Source organism: Astyanax mexicanus, chromosome 16 (assembly GCF_023375975.1).
Source record: "Astyanax mexicanus isolate ESR-SI-001 chromosome 16, AstMex3_surface, whole genome shotgun sequence".
Lineage (NCBI taxonomy): Eukaryota > Metazoa > Chordata > Actinopteri > Characiformes > Acestrorhamphidae > Astyanax > Astyanax mexicanus.
Genome location: NC_064423.1, coordinates 16,719,532 through 16,738,279, shown reverse-complemented (window position 1 = coordinate 16,738,279; position 18,748 = coordinate 16,719,532). Strand labels below are relative to the sequence as shown.

The 18,748-nt window shown below is 38.2% G+C and overlaps 1 protein-coding gene across 1 annotated transcript in view; it reads right to left on the bottom strand.

Annotated features, from left to right (window-relative positions):
• si:ch1073-396h14.1 (disintegrin and metalloproteinase domain-containing protein 10) overlaps window positions 1–18,748 on the bottom strand; it is a 58,788-nt gene that overhangs the window by 9,434 nt on the left and 30,606 nt on the right. Inside the window, exon 11 of the mRNA XM_049465966.1 lies at window positions 792–955. Within this exon, the coding sequence (XP_049321923.1) occupies window positions 792–955 (164 nt within the window). The remainder of the gene's footprint in view (window positions 1–791; window positions 956–18,748) is intronic.

The window sequence follows — 18,748 nt, the reverse complement described above, 5'->3', positions numbered from 1 at the left end:
CTAGGGTTAGGGTTTTACCCTGATTTTAGCCCTGATTATTAGTCTGGCTGATTATTAGGCTTGAGTGTGTAGATTTTAAATCTTGAGTCAACAGTTAGACAGAGAAAAAAAAAAAAAACACTAAACAAGTTTAGAAGAGAATTTGTTCAGCTACCCCCATTTAAAGCTGAAGTTGGCTTTTTATTAGACAGCTTCTTACTTCAATTTAAAGGAACCATCTTTAGTAAATGTGAGCGAGTGTGTGAAATGGCTACAGGAGTCCAATTACCAAACACTGGTGAGAGTTTTTTGACCTACTTGCTCAATCACAAATGCGAAGTTCACACGGGTTGCCAGATTGATACACAGTTGCAAGCGAAGACAAGTCTGTACTTACTCTGTAGCTGATTAGTGAATAATGAACATTTGCAATGTCCAAAATGCCCATCTGTACTACGCTAGTGGTGGTAGCAAATTAGCAACCTTACTGAAGCTCAGTGATTACGTGTTTAAAAGAAAAATAGATCAAAAAAATCTCGCTCATTTCCATGGCTAAAGCACAATGTTTGCATGCTGTTGTACATACCTGGCAATCCAGGTGGTGGAAATGGGAATAAGGGAAATGGCAGTGGGCAGATTTAGAGGCCACAGCCCACATACATTTCTGTGACGTACCTCACAGTTCAAATAAAAATATACAAGGGTTGTAGGATTTTTAATCATTAAGTGTGTGACGGAAATTTAATTGGAACCGTAATGTTGTGTTTATTTTCTAATCTTAATTTGACGCTAAGAACTGATGAAGGACTTACAGGAGCTCCTAGACTGTGGGCGAATTCATGAGCCAAGGTAAGCTGGATGAACTTGAGCGGGAGGTAGTAGCCAAAGTTCTTCAGGGTGATCAAGCCGGTGTTCAGGCTGGACGTACGTCCATCTTGTAGCTGCAGATTCTTAGAGCAGATCCCTCCCCAGTCATCTACAGAGAGGAGAGAGGATAGAGGAATGTTTAGAGAATCTTGTATACACCAATCAAGCATCACATCTTGAATGTCGAACAATGCTTTTCCCCTGATATAGGTCCTTTAATGAATTGCAAAAGCCAAAAATCACAATCGCGACTGAAATCTGATTAATTCTGCAGCTGTAGGAGGAGCCGGAGAGACGGATTGCAGAAATTGCAGAAATATTTTTGTGACCCTGAATGTCGCTCTTGTTGGCTCTCGGCTGGGAAAGAGGGCCTCTCTGAGAAGCTGATCTGCTGACAGGCCAGAGTCCGGGAGAGTCCAGAAGAGCTGCTTTCTCCTCTCTTATGAGCTCTCTGGCATTTCAGCATTTCAGGGTTATATAGTCAACCATGATGATCACAAACAGATGGGCTTCTTCACACAGCAACACTGATGATGTCATCTCCCCCCAGGGTCTGTTTCTGGACTGTGAGGGGGGTCGCTCATGAAACTGCTTCCAGATATCTTCATGATTTCTTCTGTGTAGACTTTTATTATTGTTGAGAATCGAAGCCTACACCTGAATTTACAACTGCTGATGTGTGATTTTCTGACTAGGATGACCCAAGAAAACCTGACCCAAGCATAAAAAAACAATTATTACTTATGCTTATACTCAACTTTACCAAATATAGAGTAAGACAAGGTTCCAGAAAACATATATATATTTTTTCATTTATTAGAACCTCTACAGTATATTATGTGCAAGATCATTTAATGTTAAAAAAAAAAAATTACATTCTCTCATCTCTAATGTGGTTCTTCAGCTATCCTTTGAAAGTTTTTTAAGAACCAAGCATGGCTCTTCTGCATCTCTGAAAACTAAATACAAATAGTTATTGCTAAAAAAAAAAGGCTTCTTTTCTTTTTTTTAAATAGTCAAAGAAACCCCAATATAGCTCCAAATAGTACTTTAGTACATAGAGTAAAAAGTTTATATGAAATACTTTATAGAAGTCCTTTCACTCATAACATTATTGGAATTCTATTTTGCTGCAATTCTAACCTGTTAACTTCGTCCTAGTGTGAAAAATCTTTCCAAATTCAGGATTTTAAGATTCCCCACACTCTCACTGTCATGCTGGCCAGACACTCAAAAGACACTCACAGATACCAAAATCGCACAGTTTATTAATAAAGGGGCTAGGCTTACAGGAGGCTTACAGGAGTAGTTAGGGACAGGCAGGGTCAGTAACAATATGGCAGCAAATGTAAACAACACACCAGAGCGTAGTCAGGCAAATCATGGTCATACACAGTAAATACAGCAGAGAAATTGCTAAGGGAAAAGAGTAGTAAAAAAAAATACAAACAATAGTTCAGCAAGGGAAATAAACAATAGAAAGGGCAAGGCAAAAATTGGTAGGCAGAAACAAAAATATAACAATAATAAGGGGAATAAACAAAGGAAACGTGTTGTAGTAGAGCTAGATAACTAGATTCAGCAAGAGATTCAGAGCAAACTAAGGGGTATTTATATTAGACAGGCCAGGTGAAAACAATCAGTAACTGGGGGAGCGGGAACGTCGTAGTGTCACGTGATCAGAAAAGTCAGGAAAGTGAGTGCATGCTGGGAATTCATGCTGGGAGTCCATAGCAGGCAGACTGATAGCGTCAAGACTGACACTCCCAACGCATTTACAATTGTAGTTTTTTGAAGAGCTATTTTTTTTAAACGCTCTTTAGTAAAGGCTACAGTTCTTTAACAAAACACGACAACTTATTACTTGTTATTGCCTGGTTAACGTGTTCCTCTCTATAATGGATATAGACACTTTGCAAAAAATATTTTAGGGTTATTTTATTGTTACAAGAGCATTTATTGTAAAGTACAATTTAGTACTCCAAAGGAGTTCTTTGTTTTATAACATTAGTGGAAGGTTTTGGTGCTACATAGAACAATCCTGAAGGATGAAAAACCTCTACACACAGTAGAACCACAAATAAAAGGTTTTCTACCAGCCAGAAGAACTGTTTAAAATCAGAAATAAAACCCTTTAGGCAAATGGTTTCAAATTATGTTATGTAAAACCTTTTTTAAAGAACCCATTTTAGGTGCATTTACAGAGACTTGGCTACCACCTGCAAAATGGAAATATGATAGAAACGTAGACAACAGCTATTTTCCTTTGGGAAAATTCTTCTTTGGCATTTCTTTTATCACTCCAAAGAACATTTTTGTTCCCTTTTTGCACATTTATTGCTAAGAGTGTATCACTTAGTATTTGCGTGTCAACAAAACAAACTGTTAGAAACTCTCTCTTATCAGAATCTCAGAGTCTGTAACTAAATGCGAGCAGGTGCAGTCGGGCCGTTATCAGTAGATTCATTGTTCTGGCAGGATTCCAGCAGTAGATCCACGTCCACTATGCAGAGCATTCCGCATTTTGAGCAACAGGTGGACAGGCATATATATATATATATATGGCATGGATATGTTGATGCTATCTAGGTCACTGTGTCTGTTTTGCTGTGTAGGCTTACTGTACATCACTGCAAAGCCCTTAGTATTGATGTAAGTGACACCAAAAGCTCGGTAATATGCCTCTTTTGGCAGGGCTTTTAATTGTCATTTTTCAGCAGGATAATGCCTAAACACACACTGCAAAAGTGTGGGCAAAAGTATAAAATGGTGTTATATAATATTCTAATTTTGTAAGATACTGACTTTTGGGTTTTCATTGGCTGTATATTTTTATGAGGGGACAAACAAACAAACATTATATACATATATATGCATTTAAAAGGTGTGAACTGAAGGGTGTGATTGGAGATAACCACACCTTCACACTCTAATTCTTAAATGTTTTTATACATTTATATATACAGTTATTATTTTTACTGTTCACTTTATAATTCACTTAATAACCTTATGATCTCTGTTCTCTTTTTAACTGTCACTATGACAAGGCTTTGGAGGTTGTTTTTACTTTTTCAGGAATCAGGAAGGTCAGAGTGTTTTCATCAACAATGAGAGCTGTGAGGAGAACGTGACCCTGAGTGGCAGAGAAGCTTCACTGCTGTTCTGGGACCAGTGCATATGAACTAGGAGACAACAAGCTATCTGAGTGAAGTGCTGGGAACCTCTCCTCAGATAGCCAGCGCTTGCCTGTTCTACACGCCGTAAAGTCGTATACAGGCCAGAAGATCTTTCCATCCACTCTTTTCCTCTGTTTCCTCTTCTCACAGACTTTAGGACACTTAAGGACTGTCTGCTGTGTTCATGAAGGACACAGAGCTGAACAACATCATGATAAGAACTTGTTGCTCAGACAGGCTGGAGCGGATCACGTCATTGGAACTGGACAACAAACTGTTTACTGGACTCTGCTGACGTAATCATATGATAAGTTCTGTCCAATCACATGTCATTTGCAAAATGTATAACTGCTTGGATGAAGTCTGAGGAGTTCTCTCTGGCCCTCGACTGGCTTTAGTTTCTCTCTCTCTTTCTTTCTCTCTCTCTCTCTCTCTCTCTCTCTCTCTCTCTCTCTTTGAATGTGTTGATCTATCGAGATTTTATTACACTATGTGTTGACTCGTAGATGTACTTTTACTCTTTTCTAATATATATCTATGAATTTCTGTTCCTTTTATATATATATCTGTAACGCTGAAACTATTTTTCAAGTAAACTTTAATATATTTTAAATTCTAAGCTCTGACTCATTGGTCATCATTTCATGTTCTGAGATTTCTCACATCCGAGTTTTATCTAAGTCATGCTGTGGTAAATTACCCTACAGAACGTATTATTATTATATAATAGCATGGTCTCTTTGTAGAGATGATAAAGTTCCTATGCTGAGTAAATTCTATTGTGCAGAAAATTAACTTTCTTCCTTAAAGAGGCATTAATAACTAATTTTCCATTAATATTTGAATATTTGTGTTCCTTTAAAGTTATGAATCATACGAGTGCTGCTTTAAATTTTTATAAACATTTCCTAATTAAAAAAAAATAAAAACTTTCAGATTCGACTGTGCTATAGGCGTGCATAATGTGTCTGCATACTTTGGTACAATATGCAGATTATTCTATCAATAATACCGCCCCCTCTGCTGACGTCAAACCATCTGGGTCTCACCGGTATTAGAGGCACACTGCTGCTGCTGAAGATCAGCCAATCAGCTCTCCCTCCTGTCCCGCCTCTAAACCCATACATCACCCAGTGCCCCTCCCAAACTACTTCTCCTAATTTTACAATGTTCTAATGTTTACAAAGTTCAGTTCTTCTGTTATTTGCAGAGTCATTGCACAGATCTTTTTTAATAATGGTGGTGGTATTTATTCATTATGCAACATTAGTTTGTGTTTTATCAAGATCGTAATTGTCTCGAACTAATTTGCAACTGTTTGTCAAACCATTAATCTTGAGAAGTTATTTAAAAAAAAATGGCATTTGTGCTAACCTTCAGCAGTTTTTACTAGTTTTCAGCAGACATGCTGCTGCCCCCACTGTTTTCTTAACCCCTCCCTCTCTCTCCTCTACAGCCCTCGCCTGCAGTCTCGTGACTTTGCAACACTTGCCTGATCAGACAGCTGGGCAGCAGCGTGTGAATGTGCTACTGTGCTAATGCGTTTCCTGGAAAGTCCATTGTTACCGAGTCTACTCGTCTGTGTCCCGTGAGGGTGGCCTTCACTCTCATCCCCTCCACTGAGCCCGAACACAGATGAATGAGAAGAGTGATTTTTTTTCTTTACACAACCACAACCTTGTTTAGAGAAAACAGGAGCAGAAACCGCGTGCCAGAAGGGAAAGTAATTTAAGGAGCACAAAATGGGTAGAACTGTACTGTAGCAGGGTCTACTGTACTGTACTGTACTGCACGACTTCACTCCAAACTTCAGACTTAATAACTACATAATGATTATGACTATAGCTCACCAATACATTCAGTGGGCAGACTTGATCACTTTTACTCTATTATTACATTATTAAAGAAGAACTCCGGTGTAAAATGGACTTTTGGTGTAGTAAAACATGATAAAAAGTACTTACCTTTGATGAATAGCATTCTCCCACAGCGTTCCGAGATCCAGAATTTTTAACAGTTTTGTCCAAACACCCTTCAGACTGGGTGACACTGGGCATAATTTGCCCCAATAAATCGCTTTTTCCACTTTTATCCAGCTCAAAATAGCTCCACACCTCCTTTCTAGAATCTGGAGAGCCGTACCATTTAAAACAAGGCATTAATAACTTAAAAAGTGCACAGGAAGTTTATTAAAAACCCCTGTTTAAATCCTATAACGCAACTGGCACCAGGAGGCACTCACTTTAAATGTCAGGGCTCTCCGGATTCTAGCAAGGAGGTGTGGAGCTACTTTGAGCCTGGATAACAGTGGAAAAAGTGATTTATTGGGGCAAAATATACCCTGTGTTACCCAGTCTGAAGGGTGTTTAGGACAAACTGTTAAAATTTCTGGATCTCAGAATGCTCTTGGAGAGCGGAGGTGTGCTATTTATCAAAGGTTTGTACTTTTTATCATGTTTTACTACACCAAAAGTGCATTTTACACCAGAGTTCTCCTTTCAAGCTTCCCTAACAGAAACACTCTGTGTTTAACTCTGTATAGTTGAATGATGGATGGTGGAGGAGTGGTTTGGACACAGCAGTGCTGCTGGAGTTCTTAACCGTTTCAGCCCAGAATTACTGTATCTCCACTGATGGAAAACAAAATAACTCAAACTAAGACTATGTCTGTAATTCACAGAATAGAAGACTTTAATATCCTACTATAAATTCTATATAGCAAATAAATCCAATTAACTACAATATTTAATAGTTTTTGTTCATGTCCATTGCATTAGAAGCCTGTATGTAATATTTTATATTATATATTGACCTTTTTTATTTTATAAACCATCCCTAAACAGTAAAACAAAACACACGAATAAAAAGTGTTCTAAATCACGTAAAAATTAGCTGTTACTTTGCCTCAGTGACTCCAGTATTACTGTTTTTTCCAGTGCAGCTCACTTCGTTTCATTGGTTTATAAAAATTCCAAAGCTGGGCAAGGTAAAGATGCATTGGCTGACTTAATATCTAGAGAAAGTTTGGAACTTGAGGAAATTCTGCATTGCTTTAATTTAACCCCTTAACGCCTGTTGTTGCAAATATGCGACTAACCGTTTGATTCAATCAACCTGCCAAGATAGCGCCTGCATTCCCCCAATGCCTGTTAGTGCATATTCGCCACGGACCTAGGAACCTTTGACAATTTACAATTCAAATGAATCTAGAATTCAAATGAATGAAATGTTTCCTGTAATATTTGTGTATATTGTGTTGGTGACAGTAACTGGTGTTATTTATTATTGAATGCCTGCTGTTCGGTGCATAAATAAAACATTGATTTTTCACTGTTATATTACTCTGTTATTGTTATCTTAGTATGGACCATTATGTCTGCTGTAGCAAATTTGCAACATACCAAATTTACCCCAAATAGACCATATTGCCTGTTGTTGCAAATTTGCAACATACCAAAATTTCTATTTATTTTTGTGCAAAAGTGAAATTAATAATCTCAACAATATTTACTATCTACTTAAAGGTAAAACACACATGAAACATTTTTTCATATACAGCTACATTAATTCAGGCGTTAAGGGGTTAATAAAGTCAAACAGATATGTAAACAGTCTGAGGCCTGTGGAAGGGTGTCGGCATGTTTTACTTTCCTCACACTTAGGTCACCTCTCGCTGCTCCACTATATCCAGCTCTTTTTCCACTGTGCTCCCTGACAGAGCCAATTTTGGCACACGCCACTCTTACAGAGGCCTAGTTAAGGAAGCATCTCAGCACTCGGTTTAGTTGTGCTCAAAGGCAATGAAAAGCCGTAGGAGTCACATTATGACAGCTTTGCTGAGGCTTAATGGCGGTGTATTAACAGCATAACTTGGCCACATAAATAAAGTTTGTGACATGCCAGTAGTGTCACGCTAAGGCTCTGACAACTGAACGGAGCTACTATGGAGTTGTTTTGATTTTGATTATAGCACTTAACAGTGTTTTTGTGCCAAGAAAACAATACCAATATACTCAGAACACATAGTGGCTTGCAAAACTATGCATACCTCTTGAACCTTTTCACATTTTGTCATGATACAAGCACAAATTAAAGTATTTTATTCCATTGTCAAGTAATAGACCAGCTCAAAGTAGCTATTTAATTATAAAGTGGAACAAAAATGATACGTTAATACATTTTTAAAGAAATATACAAATCTAAAAAAAATATTCATCCCCCCTTTCTCTTACTTTGTGTCAATTACCAATCTGAGGTCACGTAATTACTTAACAGAGTCCAGCTGTGTGTAATTTAGTCACGAGACAGGTCAGACATTAAGTTGTGGAGAAGTTTAAAGCATGGTAGGTTATAAAAACATATCAAAGCTTTGAGCATCCCAGCAACACTGTTTTATCCATTATCCAAGAATGGAAAAAGTATTCTGCAACTGCAAACCTCTCATATTGTAACATTATCTGGGCCAGTACATTCAAAAGTAATATCAGCTGTTTACATATACTTCAGAAACGTTTTGTCAGAATGGTCACTGGGTCAAACTATCTTTCAAGCTCCCGTCCGTTATTTCAGAACCTTCAGATTCTCAATGTATATGAAATTAATCAGTTGCAGATATGTCAGTTTATTTTTTCTTATATACACAATTTACTTCCTGACTGCTTTCAAAATACATTCCAATTCAATTTTCAAGTACACCATTACTCTACAAGATCAGCCAATAATCTCCATACAGCCTTTTATAGGACATCACTTGGACAGTTTACAATTTCTTACAGAGGACCTACGATCTGGAATGGTCTACCATTACATTTAAAGAACTGTAATCTATTCAGTCGTTTCAAAAAACTACTAAGGGATTATCTCCTCTCTATGGATATCTCAAATGTGTAAAGTTCTGATTCCCTACTTAATTATTGGTCAATTATTGTATATATTCTTTCTTTGCAATTCTATTACTGTATTAATGTGAGTGTGTATGTATGTATGTATGTGTATATGTATGTATGTATGTGTGTATATGTATATGTGTGTGTAGGCGTATGTATGTATGTATGTAATTATTCTTTCTTACGATTCTGTTTGTAATTTAGAGGGAAAGTACTGTATATAAGCCCCAATGGGCTTTCTCACTTTCCCTGCACATGTTCTTTTTTCTCACTTATGTAATACACATCCCTGTTTGCTTTTTCTTTCACGTATGTGTGCAAATAATAAAAAAAAAAAGACATGGCCATGATCCACCGAAATTGACAGATTAGCTAAGAGGCCCATGGTCACTCTGGAGGAGCTGCAGAAATCCATAGCTCAGGTGGGAGAATCTTTAAGTCATGCTCTCCACAAAGCTGGTCTTTATGAAAAAGTGGCAAAAAGGTCATAATAAGTACTGCTTACAGTTTGCCACAAGCCAGTGGCTAGTGGACCCAGAAAAAAAGGTGTGGAAAAAGATGCTGTGGTCAGATGAGTGTGTGGCAGAAAAGTACCACTGCTCATCACTCTGAACACATCATTCCCACTTTGAAACATGGTGGTGGCAGCATCATGTTGTGGGGATGCTTTTCTTCAACAGGGACAGAGAAGCTGATCAGAGTTGATGGGAAGATGGATGGAGATAAATACAGGGCATTCCTGGACAAAAGACTGGAAAGGAGAATCACTTTCCATAAAGACAATGACCCTAAACATACAGCCAGAGCTACAGTGGAATGGTTTAAATCAAATAATATTAAACATGTGTTGGAAAGGCCCAGTCAAAGTAAAGTACATTCAATACAATAAAGTACATTCAATACAGCTTGTGGTTGTAAGCAGACAAAATGTGAAAAAGTTCACATCATTTTGCAAGCCACTGTAATCAAATGAAACCCCCGGCCAAGTGTATTGGCACTGTATTTGAGGCAGGAACCACTAACAATGCCTTCGCCTCTGGCATAACCTTTTGTCATACTGGCAAACTCATAAGACTCAAATTTTTACCTCTACAAGTCAATAACGAGTTGTATGAACATTACATGTTGCATACTCTTAAGTTCAGCTTTAGCTTTGGGCCTTTAGCTAGAATCCCACTTAGGCTCAATCTAATCAAAAGGAAAGATATGTGTATATTATATTCGTAAACAAGTTGCATCCACAGATGTGCAAATACACACAGACAGCTTGTTTAGTCTCTTTAGAGAAGTATGGCCAATTGATTTCCAGGTAGTCTAAGGGATTATAAGCCTCCCATCATTGAACTTGAATCAACATATGTACATTATTAAGGATCTTTAGGTTAAATGCAATCAAATTTTCACAGCAGGGCTCCAAATCTAATAGAAAGCCTTCCTCAGACAGTAGAATCGGGATAAACTCTTTTTGTAATACCCTTGATTTTAGAAGAAGCATATACTTTCTTCAAATAGTGTGCTGTAGTATAACTAACTCTGTGTTATCTTCAATCAAATTCAAGTTTAAAACCAAAGAAAACACACAGAATACTGAGCCGTACTACAAAAAACATCCGCCAATTAACAATCAGCTTGTTTTGCTTTCCACAGTGCCCCAATTAGCCAGTTAGCATGAGTGCCAAACATTTCCCACCAAGCCCCATTCGCTAGCTCAGTTATCCTTCGATTTGGAAGTAAAACATAAACAAACCCCCTAAGAAAGCTCAGTGAGTGAGGGGCCACTGTTGAGATGAAGAGCTACACTAAATATGGGATTACAGTCCTGCAGCAGGCACAGGCTCTTCCAGGTTATCCAACCATGACACAACATGCTAGCATTTAGCTAAACTCTCATTTTTCATTCACAAGCTCTGGTTTGTTTGCGGTTCCTGAGGAGGTGGTCATATGTTTGGTCATTCAACCAGTTTGGAAAGTCATTAGAAAGTCAGTGTAAGGAAATGAGCTCATTAACCCTTTAGACTGTAAGGACCCTATCGTACACCTTGCACAGTGTTTTCTGTTTCAGTATCACATGCCATACTCACCTGATGTCATTGGAAAGAGCAGGATGACTGGGTCCTATTTATACATTCTGTCAATGTGTGTGCAGCCCACATTTACATTTACATACACATTTATGGTATTTAGCAGACACCCTTATCCAGAGCAATATACAACAGTGCTTTGTTGTTTACCTTATAATTTCCATAGCTAGTTGGTAGAGACTAGTTTCAAGATATACACAAAGTCTGAGCCTAATGTTTAGAACCCTAGGAGATTTTTTTTTTTAAGATTAGTTTAAGAACTCTTTGAAAAGATGAGTCTTCAGTCAGTGTTTGAAGACCTGGGTGACTCTGCTGTTCTGACACCCAGTGGAAATTCATTCCACCACCTTGATGCCATCACAGAGAAGAGTCGGGATGTTTGTTTTCTGTTGATCTTGAGGGATGGTGGTTCGAGCCGAGTCGTACTGGAAGCTCTAAGAGCTCTTGGTACAGATCTGGCTTTGACCATCATTGCAATCAAGTAGGAAGAAGCTGGTCCGTTTTTGGCTTTGCAGACCAGCGTCAGGGTTTTGAGTCTAATGTAGGCTGCAACAGGAAGCCAGTGGAGGGAACACAGCAAAGGAATCACATCACTAACTTCAGAAGATTGAAAAGGAGTCGTGCTGCCTCTGATTCTAAACTAGTTGCAGGGTTTTGATGGTTTGCAGTGGAAGACTAGTCAGTAGAGTGTTGCAGTAGCCTTGAGCAAGTCTTGAGATGACAAGAGAGAGACTGCACAAGCAGCTTAGTGGCTTCCTGAGATAAACAGTCAAATTCTTTGGATGTTATACAGGAGAAATCTGCATGACCAAGTCAGATTTGCAACATGGCTTGAGAATGATAATTGGTCATCCATTACTACCACAAGGCTTCGTGCTTTTGCCAAAGGAGTGACCAGTGAGTTCTTGAAAGCCCAGGATGAGAGGGTGGAGGGAATTCTTGGACACCAGCACTGTGGGTATGGAAAAGAAAAGGCACATACATTAGGCAGCCAGTGAAGAGTCAATTCTTGAAGCTTTCTTGGTTTGTTGAAGAAGGAAAAATGGTATACTTTGACATAATTGGACCGTTTACCAAGCTGAAGCTGTTGGCTAGATGACTGGGTCAGAACATCAGAACATCTCCGAAACATCCAGAAGGTCTTGCAGTGGTGTTTCCCAGCAAGCAGTGGCCAATATCAACCAGAACTGCTCCAAAGAACGTCAACCAGTGTGCCTCCAACAACGTTACGCTTATAGAGATCTGACCTCACAACTTACAGGACTTAAAGTATCCAGCTGGGGTCAGATACCACAGGTCAGAGGTCTTGCAGAGTCCGTAGGTAAGAGCTGCTGTGGAAGCTTGAAGAGGGTCCTACACAACTTAATGTTAATGGGCTACTCTGTATATTAGAATAGAATTTGTTTCATTGTAGTTACATTATAAGATTAAAAGTATTACGAACAGTATTTTCTGTTTCAATACTGCATGTACAAAAAGGTACATCACAACAGTGATAACAATGTGTGTGTGTGTGTGTGTGTATTTGTGTGTGTTGGGGGGGATTTGCTGAGTGAAACGAAGTCTCCACATGTGAGCCCTTCACCACGGTGACTAATCCAATGTCAGGAATGTGGTCATTCCTTACTCCTGGTGGTGAAGGCTGTGGGGGGGCTGGGTAGAGGATCAGGCCGCATGCCTATCCTGTCACATGACACTATTTACCCCTGCTCACGCCTCTCTTCTTGGCCAATCGCGGCAGACTTCGCTGACAATGTGATCACCACACCTCCAGCCAAAAGACCACCACCAAAACACAGCCGGCTTTGTCACCAACAGTGTGAGATGGCTGTGACATTAAAAACATTGTAGAGACTGAATAAACAGAGGTCTGGAGTCTTGTGAGAGTTCTCAGTCTGCCAGAACTGTGGTGTTGAAGGACTTAAGGGTGGACGATATAATGATATCGAAAGAGTTTTCATAAGTTTTCCATTAGTATACAATATATAATTGGACATTTTTACTAATAGCATGTAAAATCGGAAGTTTACCAATGGTTAAAGCACCTTATTCTAACAGTATCTACAATGCTTCTATATGGAGGACGCATTAACAATTAAGTCATAGAGGATGTCATATGGTTTTCTGGATGAACTCAAGACAAGACTGTGCATGAGCAGGAAGCTCATGGGATGCTTGTAAGAAGCCCATATTAATCTAACCAATCACTATACAGCTCTGATAAGAGAAATAAAAAATAAGAGACAACTTAAAAATAATGAGCTTCTCTGATTTTACCAAATTGAAAACCTCTGGAATATGATCAAGAGGAAGATGGATGATCTCAAGCCATCAAACCAAACTGGACTGCTTGAATTTTTGCATCAGGAGTGGCATAAATTTATCCAAAAGCATTGTGTAAGACTGGCGGAGGAGAACATGCCAAGGTGCATGAAAACTGTGATTAAAAACCAGGGTTATTCCACCAAATATTGATTTCTGAAACTTTTAAAACTTTATGAATATGAACTTGTTTTCTTTGCATTATTTGAAGTCTGCATCTTTTTGTTATTTAAGTCATTTCTCATTTTCTGGAAATAAATGCTCTAAATGACAATATTTTTAGTTGGAATTTGGGAGAAATGTTGTCTGTAGTTTATAGAATAAAACAACAATGTTCATTTTACTCAAACAGATACCTATAAATAGCAAAATCAGAGAAACTGATTCAGAAACTGAAGTGGTCTCTTTATTTTGTTTTCGGGGCTGTATATATTTATAATTTAGTTTGTTTAACAAGTTTTTCAATTTACTACACGATTCCTTATGTGTTCATTTATAGTCTGGATGACTTCAATATTCATTTAAAAAGCAGGGGAAAAAAAAATTTAAAACATTGAATTAGAAGTCCAAACTGGTACTGGTACTGTAAGAATTTATGTTTATATATTTGTTGGATTATTAATCTTTATTTTAAGCATATTTTACAGCTCTTTTCTTTATTGTTTCTATCTATTTAAGTAAAAAATAAAGTTGGCCTTCAAAGAGGGGTGGTGGCAGGTCCAAAAAACGAGAGGGTAGATTACTTTCAATTTTCTTGTTATATAAAATAAATCTCATAACTAACTCTCACTCTCTTCCTAATCCTTCTCCTCCCATTCTTCTGCTTTTCTCTCTTTCTCTCCCTCTCTATCTCACTATGTTTGCCATGTTTGCTCTCTGACCTGCCTACCTCCTACCTTATATGTTAATTTTTTTTTTTTGTTTACGCAGAAGTAGATTAAAATGTTCAAATTTAAAAAATAATCCAAATCACAGTAACATATTACATAATTACATAATATACAATATTAAAAAGTTTATATAAAGTTTACGCAAGCCAAATTGCAACTTGGCTCAAGTTCCACCTACCAAAAATACACATGGAACTGTATATATAAATGTAACACAAGGGATTGGTGGACGGATACAGAAAGGAAGAAAAGGCTTTTATGACACACAAAGGCTTGAAAGGAAAAAGAGATGAAGTCGAGTCCAGGCCTGCTGTTAATGAGGAATGCAGTTGCCATTGTTATGGTCAGAGGAATGTTCATTACTGGGTCGCTTTGGTGAGTGACGGCCAGTGTAGGTCTCCAAAACAAAAGCAGCCACAACAGTGTAATAGATCCCAACAATAAAAAACCCACAAAGGGTCATGGCTCAAGTTGTGAATAGACAACTATTTCTGCTTTCAAAAAAGAGAGCACTGGCGACACACAGGCGGCAAACGAGGTTCAGATGTTAAGTGTGTGTTTGTGGGGGGCCTTCAAGTAGAACTTTGGTTGGAATATATGTGTGTGTGTGTGTGTGTGTCCTGGTGGTAAAAGTTAAATACTTAATTATTTAATATACACTGGTACTAAATAAATGCCTTTAATAGCATATTAAATATTGAGATAAACTTGTATTTAGGAATTTTAGGCTGTGATCAGTCATCATAACTGCATAACTGTTCTCAGCATAACTTCAAAACAGTAAACAAGATCTTTTCTGATGGTGTTTGCAAAGCAAAGTTTCAAAATCTTCTTCTCAGGTTTTCTTCCAGGATTGCACTGTATTTAGCTCCGTTGATCTTCCCATCAACTCTGACCATCTTTCCAGTCCCTTCTGAAGAAAAGCATCCCCACAACATGATGCCACCACCACCATGTTTCACAGTGGGGATGGTGTGTTCAGGGTGATGAAGAGTGTTACTTTTCTGCCATACACAGCCGTTTGCATTTAGACCAAAAAGTTCAACGTTGGTTTAATTGATTGCAGCACTTTCTTCCGCATGTTTATTGTGTTCCTGTATAACTTATGGCAAACTGCAAACGGCACTTCTTTTGTCTTTCCTTTACCAACGGTTTTCTTCCTGCCACTTTTCCATAAAGGTCAGATTTGTGGAGTACACGACTTATAGTTGTGACCTGAGCTGTGGATTTCTGCAGCTCCTCCAAAGTGACCATGGGCCTCTTGGCTGCTTCTCTGACCAGTGCTCACTTTGCTCGATCTGTCAGTTTGGGTGGATGATCATGTCTTGGGTAGGTTTGCAGTTGTATCATTATTTTTCCTTTTTTGAATGATGGATTAAACAGTGCACATTGAGATACTCAACACGTGGGATATATATATATATATTTTTTTATAACCTAATCCTATTTTAAAGTTCTCCTCAACTTTATCTCTGACCTGTCTGGTGATTTCCTTGGTCTTCATGAACCAGTTTGTACACAAAACAGGTGTTTATATTTATACTGATACTAAATCACACACAGCTGCACTCTATTAACTAATCAAGTGACCTCTGAAGATAATTGCTTGCAATGGATTTTATTTAGGGGTTTCAGAGTAAAGGGGTCTGGATACTTGACATAATTGCATGTCATACTTTTCAGAAAAAAAGAAAACTATCCCAGGATAAAACACTTTAAATTAGTCCCACTATCTTCAAGATCCAATCACCATGAGTGAAAACAGACTGAGTCCCAGCACCTCCTGCATGGAGCACCATATTCTTTGTTTAATGGTCACAGGATCTGGAAACTTCCGCAGCTTGTTATGCAAGAACTTCAGCTGTATTGTCTCTGTGTACTTTTAATTCCAAGAAAGTCTCTTCTAAAAGCTCCCACCCCAACATAATCCCCCAGCCCACCCCCGCCACCACTTTTGGAAATGGACGCTTTGGAGCGGGACTGATATTATCAGCATGTGCTGATTCAATATGAAGTTGCGTCAAGGACACCTGTGTGGACAAAGGGCACATTCCACAACCCTTACAGCACTGGTTCCATCTGACCAGCAGACTTAACCAGAGCATCTATTACAGGGTTAAACAGTACAGGTTTCCCACAACTAGTATTCAGTTCAGCGTGTTTATAGTTAGAGCAGTGGTTTTAGTGCAGGTTATTCTGTGCCATGGGTGATTTCATAACAAATGATCAAATCTGGCATATCATCTCATAGGCTTAAAGAATGTTTTTTTATTCAGTGCAAACATTGTGTTTTTAAACATTTGCGAGAGCTTTTTAAGGTATTGTCTTATATCTCTCAAAAAGTTTAAGATGTTTAGAGGTTACCCCCATATATACAGTACCAGTAATACGTTTGTACACCAGTACAAGTGTTAACTGCCTTTACTTCAATGTAGTTTTAGTCGACTATATTCTTATGATATTTAGTCAAATGATATTTATCTTATGATATTTAGCCAAAATTAACACTGACCTGTACTCAATTTTACAAAACGCACCTGCTCTCAACCCTCTCACTCTTGTTCCCACTCCTGGATTGGTATTGAATCTATCTTGCATAGCTCTTCTACCTCACGTTTTCTTTGTGTTTTTGACCATTTAGTTTCCAACCTTCTTGTTCTTTAGACCAGCACTTATTAGGCTTTTTAGACCAGCACTTATTCGGCTTTGAGGCCTTTTGTGTCATTTTTGGATCACCTGTGTATGACCGCCTACCTGAACACTCTGGTGTGTTGTTTGTTTAGACTGTCATTTTGGTTCTTGCTCTGCCTGGTCTTGACTATTCTTATAAGCCTAATCCCATACTTAATAATGGATCTTTATTGTATCCGCACTTGTCTGTCCCGTGTTTGGCTCCTGTGACAGAAGCATTTAGGTGCTCTTATCAGGATTATAATACTTCAGGATTTTCATTATAGTTTGATTGTATTTTATTTTCACTTTTTCTCCTCCAATTCAGTTAGTTTTATTTAGTTTTTAGAGTGGGGTTGATATTTTTTAAGTGCTTATCTTTAGTTAGTTATTATTACTAAAAATAGTCAGTTTCTTTTGAACTCCCCTTCGCGAGCTGGATTTCGGCACAACAGCGGCCGCTGTACAACTGCTGTAGTGGAAACAGTGCTTATAAATAAATGAACAATTTCTGAGGCTGGTAACTTTCTGAGGCTGAACTGCGCCTGTTTAACAAAAGTAAATATTAGTCCTCCTTTCCTGTGATGGTCCTGATGAGAGCCATTTTCATTCTTTCAACTTGAGGATACTTTCAAAGATCTTGAAAAGTTTTGGATTGACTGACCTCTATTTCTTAAAGTATTTTTTTTCTTTACTCACTTGAGTAGTTCTTGCCGTAATATGGATTAAAACATTATTTAAATAGGACTATTCACTGTATACCACCAACTCTACCTCTTCACAACTTTACAACTGATGCTCTCAAACAAAAGACGAGGACAAGAAAATCAAGTAATTAACTCTTGACAAGTTCAACACGGCTGTTAACTGAAAGCCATTCCAGGTGACTCATAAAACTGACTTAGAAAATACAGCCAAAATGTGTAAAACTCTCATCTAAGCAAGCTGTCAATCTAAGATGCCTACTTTGAAGAATCTAAAATTGCACAGGGTGTGAAATGGGTGGTTTTATTTGGGTAAATTCCTCAGCCCAATTTAAGGTAAGGCTGCTGGTTTTGTTTGAGCATCATCCATGAGTATCACCTTTTGTCCATTAGCCTGTTATTGTAACATGCTGGGCTAACTTCTGGGGGTGATGATTTGCTGTTGGGGACACGTCCAGATGATCTGTTGTTCACATTACAAAAACAATGTGGTCATATACAAAATGTCCTGACAGCGTCTAAAATATTGTTTATGCTGGACACTTATGATCGGATCATCCAGGACGCACATTAATTAATGCCAGGTGTTATTGACAATATCTTCCGTTACTTAATGAGCATGCCTCTGCATCTGTTTGTCTTCTATCTATCTTGTGTATCATCTCTGATTTGTTTGTTGGATTCTCTTACTTGGATTTCCCCTTTGCTTATGGTTGCCAGGTAGTTAGCCTATGTGGTTGACCCCTGCCTGTACTCACCTGTTTTGGCCCTGGTTTGCCCGTGTCTATGTTTGTTGCTATTGTGTTTGTGTTCCTGTTTACTGTACACTGCTGGCTCTCACACTCTTATATTAAGTTATATTAAACCTTCCTTACTGTTTTTGTTTTAAATCTGCAAACATCATGTACTTTCACCAAAGGTTACAATTGTGTACAGAATGAACCATTTATAGGAAAAAAAGTTGGTGCCAACAGCTGTTGCTGTCCCAGCAAACACAAAAAGTTGTCAGAATGTTGTCTGCTTTCTTAAATCGCTGCATTGCTACAACATAGTTGCAACATCATCACAACCTCTTCTCATGTATTTTAAAACAGGGTTCTTAAATCCTGGTCCTAGCAAATGTATGGTTTAATCATCAATGATTAGCTCAATAACAAGCCCTTTTAGAGATGC